Source organism: Balaenoptera physalus (genome assembly GCF_965194825.1).
Source record: "Balaenoptera physalus genome assembly, chromosome: 12".
Lineage (NCBI taxonomy): Eukaryota > Metazoa > Chordata > Mammalia > Artiodactyla > Balaenopteridae > Balaenoptera > Balaenoptera physalus.
The window spans coordinates 17,550,523-17,561,668 of record NC_138897.1 but is presented as its reverse complement, the minus strand read 5'-3'; the positions used below and the strand labels follow the sequence as shown (position 1 = coordinate 17,561,668).

At 47.8% G+C, this 11,146-nt stretch overlaps 1 protein-coding gene across 3 annotated transcripts in view; it reads right to left on the bottom strand.

The window, feature by feature from the left end:
• Positions 1 to 11,146, bottom strand: part of ATP8B1 (ATPase phospholipid transporting 8B1) — a 110,770-nt gene that overhangs the window by 50,056 nt on the left and 49,568 nt on the right. For 2 of the 3 annotated variants that reach the window (XM_082417949.1, XM_082417950.1), the window contains exon 2: positions 10,895 to 11,097. In XM_082417949.1, the coding sequence (XP_082274075.1) occupies positions 10,895 to 11,075 (181 nt within the window). In that variant the 5' untranslated portion in view covers positions 11,076 to 11,097. Of the gene's footprint in view, positions 1 to 10,894; positions 11,098 to 11,146 lie in introns of those variants that run through there. The other variant, XM_082417951.1, reaches the window with a different exon arrangement.

The following is an 11,146-nucleotide window of genomic DNA, read 5'->3' as shown; positions in this document are numbered from 1 at the left end:
TGAATCACTTTGCTGTACGTCTGAAACACTGTAAGTCAACTATATACTTCAGTAGAAATATATATAAATTAAAAAAATAAAATAAAAATGAGAAAAAAGTGACCCCAGGATCCTAGTTTGGGTGACTGGATGAACAGAGGTGCCACAGATGAGCTAGAGAACTTAAGAGGTATCCATCTAGTTGGGGGGACAATGCATTTTCAGATCTGGTGAACTGAAGACCCCTATAGGACACAAAGGTGGAAACGTCCATCCAGGAGCTGTAGAAACCAAGCTGGAACTCCAGGCTGAGGTTCAGGTCAAAGATACAGATTTGAAGGTCCTCAACACTCAGACGTTAGTTGAAATCATGAGAGTGAATGGATTACATAGGAAGGGAGTATGGAGGCAGAACAGTGAGCCAAGAGCAGAGAGTTATGTAAGTACTGGGTGGAGGGGGAGGAAGCCGTGAAAGAGACTTCAAGGCTCAGGGAGAAATCAGGAGAATGGTGGGTAACAGAAGTGAGAGGGCACAGGCAGGAGGGGCAAGTAGCGAGCTGCCCGGTAAGAAAGGGCATAGATGCCCAATGATTTGGTGATCACAAAACCACACTGGTGACCTGATTGAAATACATTTCTTCTGGATGAGAAACTAAAGGGAGTTGGGCTCATTAGGAGGTGTTTCTTAGGAGCGGGAGACTGAAGGGGCCAGGAAAGAGGGCATTAGGAAACAGGAAGAGAGGGGATGGCTGATGGTAGAGGAGTGTAGAGCAGGCAGGATGGCTCCAAGGTGAGGGGCAGAGAAGGATGAATGAAGGTTTGAACAGCTTTGAGTTTCTTGACTTACGAAGCACCCTCCGGAGAGTGGTGACAGTTTGAAAAGCTTTTGAGAAAATGGGAAAGGCACTAAGTATGGGCAGGTAAGAGACTAGAGTCAAGATTTTATCGAGTTTATCTGCTTGATTATGTGGTGTTTGTAGCATTCAGCTCTGTTGCACCCCATTCCCACCACCAAGTAAAAGAAAAAAAGAAACTCAAAAACTGATAGACTGAAGGCAAAGCAAAAGGCCAAATGCTGCTGTTTGCTTGTGGAAAAAAAAAGAAAAAACACACAACTTCACTCTTGTTCACACTTGCTACTCGAGGTGTGGACCAGGCGTATCACCTGACATCCGGTTAGAAATGCGCAATTTCAGGCCATGCTCCAGACCTGGCACCAGAAGGGCATTTTAACAAGATCCCCAATGAATTCCTATGCACCTTGACGTGGGATGAGTTGCTCTTGATTCTACTGGAATCTGGGCTTTTATCCGGATGCTCAGGGCTCCACCCCCAGGGATTTTTGCATTAGACTGGGGTGAACCCAGCAAAGGTCTCAGGTGACCCTAATCTGCAGGCGAGTTGCTATCCACTGTTCAAGAGCAGCATTTCCCAGCCTTTCTCCTGCCTCCATCACATCCATCTGAGGGTGACAAACCCTCCTTACAGTACACCTTGTCACTGAAGCAATACACTGCAGGGTATGAGCAAGGCAGGACTTTAGATTTTGAAATAAATGCCCCTCTCCTCATTGAGAATCTTTATTCTCATGGTGCTTTCCAAACTTGAATGTGCCTACTAATCACCTGGGGTCTTTGTTAAGAGATTCTGATTGGCTGATCTGGGAAGAGCCCAAGGTTCTGCATTTAATCAGAACCCTCGTGAGGCCAACTGGTAGACCTTGCTTGAAGAGGTGCACTAGCGGATGCGATGGACTATTCTGTAATGTGAGGTTGAACCTGGTGGAATTCTCCCCTTGCCTCACTCCAGACCTACTCTATCAGCACCTCCAGGGGCTGGGTCCAGGCACCTATGGAGTTTTAAAAGCTCCCCACGTGATTCTAATGCATCAGCAGGATTAAAACCCCCTAGAGTTAGGGACTTCCCTGGTGGCACAGTGGTTAAGAATCCGCCTGCTGATGCAGGGGACACGGGTTCAATCCCTGGTCCAGGAAGATCCCACATGCTGTGGAGCAACTAAGCCCGCGAGCCACAACTACTGAGCCCGCACACCACAACTACTGAAGCCCGCGTGCCTAGAGCCTGTGCTCCGCAACAAGAGAAGCCACCGCAGTGAGAAGCCAGCACACTGCAATGAAGAGTAGCCCCCGCTCGCCGCAACTAGAGAAGGTCCACACCCAGCAACGAAGACCCAATGCACCCAAAAATAATAAATAAATTTATATCTGTATTAAAAAAAACCCTAGTTAGTGTCCTCCTAAGGTGACCTCTATCATTAAACACCTACTTTAGAGACTCAGGTTCCAAAGTGGCACCAGGAAAGCAATAGCTGAGTTGGGTGTCCATGAGCAAGCGCTTCTCACTCGAGGTTCAGTCATAAATGACATTGCTCAAAAGCAAGTTCTATAAAGTGAGACAATGCAGTCTCACCACCCCCTCCGTCATTACAAATCACTGAGCCGGGAACAGCCCACACAGCCCTTAGTTTACAAGCCACCAGTCCCTGTGGTGGTCTTCAGGCTGCGGTAGTGGAAGGGAATTTATGGCTCATTAGAGAAAGAAAATAAGTAGCCAAAGTAGAATCTCCACACGGGCTGTGGGTCAAAAATTCAAAATGCATCAAATTAAGTGGAAAACATAGCTCCTCAGCATGTTTCCTGGATTTCCTAGGATTTCCATATTTTAATGGACTAGCTTCATCTGTTTTTTGATTCCAGATAAAAATTCATGGATGCTCTAAAGATCAACACCCTTAATTCTGTATTTTTATCTGAAGATATCACTTTCATCAGGGACCTAGCTGCCCTTGGTTTGTTGATGCCACATCTGGTCAGAATTTACGCTATAAGAGAGAACTTCTCTCTGTGTTCTGTTGCTCTTGTGGTGATATCTTTAAGCCTTAACGATTAAACATTCCACCTTAAATACTGTCGACCAATGATCATTTCGCCCCTGAACAGAATTTTGATCAATGAAATTCTGAGTTGGAAAAGATTTTTTAAACAAATGCAGTTTTATATTTTCAAGCACAGAGAGCCACCCAACCCCGTCAAGAAGACAGGTCTTCGGGGATGGCCTCTCGTGGAGCGAGAGATGTGTGTGCCTAGCCTGCCAGCTGCTCGCAGGCATGTGCTCCAGAGGTGCCTAGAAGCGGTTCTGCAAGTGGTTTAGCATCGCCTGCACGATCTTGCTCACAGTATTATTTGGCTTTCAACAAAAAACAAAAACAAAGATAAATGACACTAAAGCCTCTGTCTGAATCATCTCCAGTTCCAAAGTTGTAGAATCAGAATTATTCAGTTCTCCTGGACATTAGTCACATGTCTTTGCTAACTTCACAAGCACAGACGGTATGCAAACTGGGCGAGTGTGTACTACAGGAGCCCAGGGTCGGGGGGTGCCTGTGTGCTTATGGAGGGGGTGGGGGCAGATGCTCACTGGAGGGGCTCCTCTCCTAAAACTGAACTCACCTCTCCCTAAGAATACACAGTCTGGGAACTAAAGTTCAGTGCTATTACCGCGTGCTTAAGAATTTAAAATTCTAACAGTTCCCAGGGAAAATGCTGCACCATTCTTGGTCATTTCTTACCACTTCATCCTATATTTCTAAGCTGCCAGCTACCCAGCAACACAAATGGAATTCCTACAAATATCCAAAACTGGTCAAGTTCAAAATAACAATCCTCTCCTTGACCTACAAGGGGCTCCCCCCACCACTACTTATGCCCACAAACAGCTCTGTTATCCACTGAGGCAGAAGGCTCCTTCTAAAGGCACCTGCAACAGTATCTCCAATCCTGCAACGTGACCTTGTTACTCCTCCATCAAGAAGAGGTGTCTAATTTCCTTTCCCTTGAATCAAGGCTGGCCTCAGTGACTCTTCTGTAACCAAGAGCAGGTAGCACAAGGGATGCTGCATGAATTCTGTGACCAGCTTCTACTCTGATGTCTTGGGCCACTGGTTCTCCACGTGGTCCCTCTAGAATGCCCCCATGGCAGCCCAGCGTTATGCTGGGAGAAGCCCAGCCACGCGGAGGTGCTCCCACTGAAAGACCCAGTTGAGCTTTTGAGTTACCAGCTCAGATGCCAGATATAGGAGTAAAGAAGCTTCCAGATGATTCCAGACCCCAGTCACCTCAGCTGTTCATCTCCATAGCTGAGGGCCCAGATATCCTAGAGCAGAAACAAGTCGTCTCTGCTGTGTCCTATCTGAATTCCTGACTCACAGAATCTGTGAACATCGTGAAATGGTCATTTTATGCCAATAAGTTCAGATTGTGTTTTATGTAGCAGTAGATAACTGGAATATCCACTGGGCGTATGGGAGGGTGGGGTGGGCAGCTAAGCCAGAAATTATTCCTCAGGCATCCTTTTCCCTTGACCCTCCCATCTAATGGGATTTGTGAATGTCAAATCCCTAACATATGTCATGATCTGTCCCCTTCTCTGCATCCTGGCCATCTTGGTTTTGATCCTCACTTGGATTATTATCTACTCCCTTCTCCCCACTGCTGCCAATGTAGGCTTTCTAAACAAATGTATGTACCCAGTGTATATTTATTGCGTGTCTATTACGTGCTCTGATGGAACAGATATGGCCTGAATTCTCATGAAGCCAACTGTCTACTGGGGAAGCTTCATCCCTACTTCACACAGTCATCCAAGGACATAATCATTAATGCCCACAGGGGTATGAAGAAAAGTGCAAGGGGCTCTGAGACCAGACAACAGGGGTCTGCTCCAGGCTGGGGCTGGGGGTCAGAGAAGGCTTCTTTAAAGAAGTGATGCCTATATCAAGCCCTGAAGGGTGAGAAGGAGACGGCCACAGAGAAGGGGGCTGCTCTGGTCGTTGGGAAGAGTGGATGGAAAGTAGTGGAGGAGGGAAAGACTTGCCTGAACCAGGAACTGAGCGTAGAACAGGGTGAATGGAACGTGTGAATAAGTCTGCAAGCTGCAGGCAGCCAGCCAGCTCGGTCGGGAGAGGAAGATGGGGCCCAATCACTCGGGCCTGAGCCGCCGAGGAAAGGAGATGGAATCAGATCCCAGTGCAGTGCCGTCTTTTGCCACCATGGAGATTGGACTGAGAGGAGGAAACATAGCTACGGAGCAGCTGTGGTGGGAGGAGACCGCTGCTGCACTCTCAGCTGCGTTCTTTTCAGCCTAAACTGCTGGCATGGCTCCCTGAGGCCCTCAAGAAAGTGGCCAAACTCTTCAGCACGGCCACTGCCCCACCCCATCACTGAGCTCCAAGAATGACTCGAAGTTCCCTGAACTCTCAGCCCCTTGGAGCTTTCCTTCACGCTGCGTCGGCCTGGTGGGCCCTGAGACCACGGGGATCAATTTGCCTCTCACACTTACTCAGGACCCAGCGCAGGTGTCCTCACCTCCAGGAAGCCTTCCTTGACCAGGGAAGGCCTCTGAAGCGCTCACCTGGTTCCCTATTCATACCTCTGTTGAAGCCTCCGATGCTGTCGGTCACAAACACCCACCAAGCCTCTACGACAAATGCCCCGCAAGCCTGCTGCCCTGACACCGGCTCAGAATAAGACAGATTGGACCTTGGGTCCTTGGAGCACTTACAGGTTTAGCTGGAAGATGGGTAATGTACAATCAGCATAAAATAGAAACCAGTCGTTTCTAAGTTACACTGTGATGGGTGCTGAAATGGAGGGGGAGTGAGATTACACCAATCCTCTCCCCAGAGCATCTTCATTCCCCCAGGCTGAATCCCAGCTCCTCCACGTGCCGCAGGCATGCCACCCTCCCTCCTGCCACAGAGCCTCTGGATGTGGTCCCCTATTCGGGAGGCTCCTTCCTCTCCCCACCCCTAATTAACTCTTCTTCGTCTGTCACTTGACAGCATGGGCATGCCTTTCCACAAGGAAGCTTTCCCTGACCCCCATCCAGGGCAGACTCTTTTGTCACAGCTCTTGGAGCGGAACCACAGGTCAATCCATTAAAAGACCAAGTCACTGCATGAGCGAGACTTTTTTTGCAACCTTTAGCTTTGTCCCTGTCGCTTTGTGTGTGCGTGGGTGGACTTTTCCATAACTACAGCTCTCTGTCTTCTCTGTCTGAAGACTCTTATGCCTTGCCCCCCGGCAGGTACGCTGAACTATCGGAGACCCAGTCTAAGGTTTTATCTGAGAACCCACTGGAGCCTAGGAAAGCCTGAGGGTGGGGTCAGCATAACTGTCCACAGATTTGCAAAAAAAAAAAGAGAAGGCTGGAGAAGCTTGTACTAACAGGAAAGGTTTATAAGATGGCAGAGGCAGGGATGGCACTAAATCACCAGAAGTTTCCTTAAATATGTGGGTAAACTCATCGCTGGGAAATTAGCTGTTCTTCAGCCCATCCATCTCTCCATCCATCCACCCACTCATTGTGCTTAGATGTGGCGATGGAAGGATCTGTTAAAATGAGTGACTCAGCAGCTTCAGCCTGGGGGGTGGTCCAGGGGAATCTGAATATCCCAAAAGGAAGTGGAAGGGTCAAGAAGATCTGATGATGGAAAGATGAGAGAGGAGATGATGGGTGGGGGTGATAACAGCTAATATTTATTGAGTATTTACTGCATGCCTGAAACTGTTCTCATTCCTTTACATTTATTTTCTGACTTAATCCTCACAACCACCCAGTGAAGTAGGTACTCATATCATGTCCATTTTACAGATGGGGACACTGAGGTAGAGAGAGAAGAAGTCCTTTCCTCAAGGTTACACAGCTAGAAAGTGGTGAAGCCAAGGCTGAAATCCACACAGCCCGTGCCCGGCATCCTCCCTCTTCACCACCGTGCACACTGCCTCTCAGGGTCATGTACAGAGATGCGGTACATGAAGCGGATTAAAGGGGATTAGCTTGCCAAAGGCAGGCCTGTAGACAGAGAACAAAGGATGACCCGGAATGGGAACATTTTAAGGGTGGAAGGAAGAGTAGCCAGAAGGAAGGAGAAACAGGAGGAGTGCTGAGACAAGAAGGTGTCATCACCTGCCAGGGTGGCCAGCGTTTCCCGAAGGAGAGACTTTCAAAAAGGTCAAGCGCTTCAGAGCAAACAGAGGTAGGAAGAGAATGGTTGACAAAAAGCTCACTGGACTTGGCACTGGGGTTCTTGGTGATCTTTAAGAAAATGTGTCCCACAGGGAGGTGGGGCAGCCCACGGAGGGGAAGGACTGGGGGAACAGGTGGATGCGATGGTAGAGAAATGGGTTTTCAGAAGCTTGGTCATGAGAACAGGAGACAGGACAGCAGCCAGAGGCAGAAAGCAGGATTCAGGTAAGAGTTTGCTGTAGGACAGGGAAGCGGTGAGTGTATTTGTAAGCCAGCCAGCGTGGAAGGAGGGGAGAGTTAACTGACAAAGCAACGCTGCCAACAGGGCAGGACACAGCTTTCTCATTCCATCCGCAGGCTCATGAGAGCGAGCCAAGGCGCCCTAATGCAGAGCACTTATTGATTCCCAAGGACTTCATCTCTAAGCTGGTTTCTGACTGACATAGAATTACCCAAGGGGTTGACCTGGGGACACCAGGATGGTGGAGGGGTAAGCTACACAAACAAACCAAAAAACCACCTAGAGTCAAGGAATTCTAGAGTCAAGGAATTTTAGGAACCTGTGGCTAAATAAAATTAAACTGGCTTCTTTAAAGTCTAAACGTTCTTGCATCATTTTATGCTAATGGACAACCTTAAACTCCAAGAAAAGGATAAAGAATTCTGAGTTTCTGGTCTCAGGGACCACAGAATCTTTGTGTCTGGGAATATCTGGCAGAACTAGGGTTTCTCAGAACACATTCTGGGATATACCATTCTTGTGTGTTCAGGAAACGAGAATGTTCATTCCATCAGATGGAAACGTTCCCACTCGTTTTTGTCAACAGTTGCTCAAAGGAAACCAAGGGTAATGGTACTTTAGTAAAATCTGTGAGCTTCTTTCTTCCTTCACGGCACATTCTAACAGCAGGCTCACACCCGTTCTCGATTCTCACAGCACACAACAAACGTCCTTCCACTGAAAAGCACTTGCAATGGCCTCTCAAAACACTCGCTGACTAAAGCTCAGTGGGGCTAAAGCATCTTTAAAAAAAAAAGAAAACCAATTTTCTGCACTAAGATCGGGTTAAAGGACTTCCCTGGTGGTGCAGTGGTTAAGAATCGGCTTGCCAATGTAGAGGACGCAGGTTCGAGCCCTGGTCTGGGAAGATCCCACATGCCGTGGAGCAACTAAGCCCGTGCACCGCAACTACTGAAGCCCAGGCGCCTAGAGCCCGTGGTCCGCAACAAGAGAAGCCACCGCAATGAGAAGCCCGTGCACTGCAACGAAAACCCAATGCGGCCCAAAAAAAAAAAAAAAGATATGGTTAAAAAAATGAACATGGTTCACACATTTTTAGACATTGCTCTGCTGTAATAGGCCTGGGTCCCCGGTGTCACTCAACTGGATGGTACTTTGCAGAGTGACTCACGCTCCAGTGTTCTAAAGAAGTGAATACTTTGAAGAAAATTGTCCTTCATGTAAAATGTCAAGACAGACAGATTATAGTTAAAAGGGAAAGTCAGAGTGACACTGACCTTCACTGGGAAAATGCCCAAGTGAGAATATGGGAGAAAAATTAAAAGAGGGGGAAAGAGGGATGCAGAGAAAGAAGGGAGGAAGGGAGAGAGGAGGCAGGGGAGAGGAAGCAGAGCGGCCGCAGGGGACGCAGGGCGGACGAGGGAACGGAAGTAAAGAGGTCTAGCACTTAATAAATGTCCTCTCTGTGTTTGGAAAGGGCACACAGAGGTGTTAGAACAATAATATGTTTTTGGAATTCCCGGGCGATCCAGGGGTTAGGACTCGGCACTTTCACTGCTGGAGCCTGTGTTCAATCCCTGGTCGGGGAACTAAGATTCCGCAAGCCGCGCGGCAAGGCCAAAAAGAAATTAATAATAATGATAATAATGTTTTTTAAAGTCACAGGCAAAGTCACTTGACAAGGGTTTTTGAAAAACACCGAATTCCCCTAGAAATATAAGCCACCACTGGAAAAGACTCTGAAGAGCCAAGATCAAGGCCGAGCTCCCTCAGTGCCTGTGATCTGGGGGTAGAAATCTACAAGAAATATGACCTGTGAACTGAACGATCAGAAAGAGCCCGGGGCAGCAGAATGTGAAGGCAGAGTTGGAAAAAAACAGAGGTGAGAGTTTCCGCCCACTACGTGCCCCTCTGACATTTCCGAAGGCACCCAACCCCATCCCTTTGCCTTGTCCCGGACCACACATCTGATGACATGGCACCGAGCACCAACAGCAAAGTTCACCCCTAGAGAACTGCAGAGCCAATTCTCTGCCAGCTCATCAGATACCCACATACGGTAGAGATATGAAACTTAGAAGCACGGTGGGAGAAGGAATGAGGAAGAAACACATGATGTACTATTTGGGCGATCAACTAGAACTCCCCGTTCTAACTCGTCAGGCTACTTCAGCCTGAACAATATCCAGTCTGGACGTGTTATGACAGACGCCACATTCCTGTTCAGATTGGCAGTGATTCCACTGCACCGTAGCTCGATTATCGTGATTTTAGTGCCTGCTGCTTCAAGGCAGAAAGCACTTATACGCAATAGCTGAACATTACAGCCAGAAATCCACAGTAAGATCTGATAATTCTAAATGTTTGATATGGAAAGCTGAGGATGGGAAAACAATAGACTTGAGACAATGGCCTTCCCAGGTTTTGGAGCCTGCGGTGGGAGGGGGCCCTTGTGGCACATGCACGTCCCCACACAGAAGGGCAGAAGACAGGCACCATCTGACCAGAGAGCAGGAGGAATCATTACGTAAGTGGGATTTCAGGCTTTGTCACTTTTTCTACAGGTGAAACCTGTTGGGGGAAAAAAAAAAAACACAAACAGCTTAACAGGCAGCAGAATCCTGGAGGGAGAGACGGGCAGGGAGTGACATAAGGAAAGCAGGCTTCTGGCAGGCCTGGAAGGGCAGATCGGCAATCACAGAGGCTCTGGGGAAACCAGATAAAACCAGAGGTTATTCTGATTGAGGCTGGGGAGAGGTGCATGTGGAGAAATATTCAGAAATAGAACAATTTCCTGGAGATTTCTGTGAATGGGAAACTGAAGTTATTTAGCTGGAATGCAAGGGACCGTGGAGGAGAACATTTTCCACCTGAAATCTGGAGCAGATCCGGGGTCTAAAGAGAAAAGGATCAGCTTCCTCACGGAGCAAAGGAAAAAAAGAACACATGTGTTTGCCGGGGTGGGAGAACCAGCAGGAGATGAAATAGAAAAGCCACAAGGGAAAAAGCAAAATCATAAAAGTCAGCTACGTTCTGTTACCCTAAATGACAGACTGTCTATGGCCATTTTCAAGAAACATCAGTAACGCTGAGTAGTTTTGACAGAGACCGTATGACTCACGAAGCCTGAAATATTTACTACCTGGCCCCTGACAGAAAACGTTTGCCAATCCGTGGTCTAGACTCTGCCTTGAAGCTGCCCTGATTCTAGGCAGGGAGCACAGTTTGCTGCATCTCAGCCTCCTTGGGGCGAGCGGAGACCCATAAATTTTTTTTTTTTTTTTTTTTTTAACTGGAGAGTCAAAACCCTTTTATATTCACAAATGACTGAACCAAAGGTATGGTGACTCCAAGGTTCTTGGGTGTGGTAACAAGCAAATTCTTCCACACTCAGCTTCCTTCTAAATTTATAGGCACGAAGCAAGACCTATTTTCTCTGCAGAACTTGTCAGCTATGGTCCACTGGCCCTACCACACCGAGGACAATGTGTACTTTTCCAAGCGCTTCAAGTTTCATCTGAAGCTAAGAGAAGGAAGATGCCTCCTGGACCATCCGTCCTTTGCACCTGTTGCCACTGCCCTTGTGAGGACGGACAAGTACCTCATTTCCAGGTCCCAGAGTGTTACCTTTTTTGAATGGCTCCCGGTTTTCCTCTGCTTCTCTGTTAACTCGATTCTGCTCTGGTTCCACCGCACGCTCCCGGTCTTCAAGTTCATCTTCTGTTTCATCATCACTGTAAGGGACCACTTCGTCATTAGGCTGAGAATCCTCCTCAAACGTCGTTTCTGAGTCTCTTTCTGTATTCATTCTGCTGGCAAATTGGAACTACCTGGTTTAAAAGAAAGGGAAACCAGAGTGAAACATGACTCATACCCAGT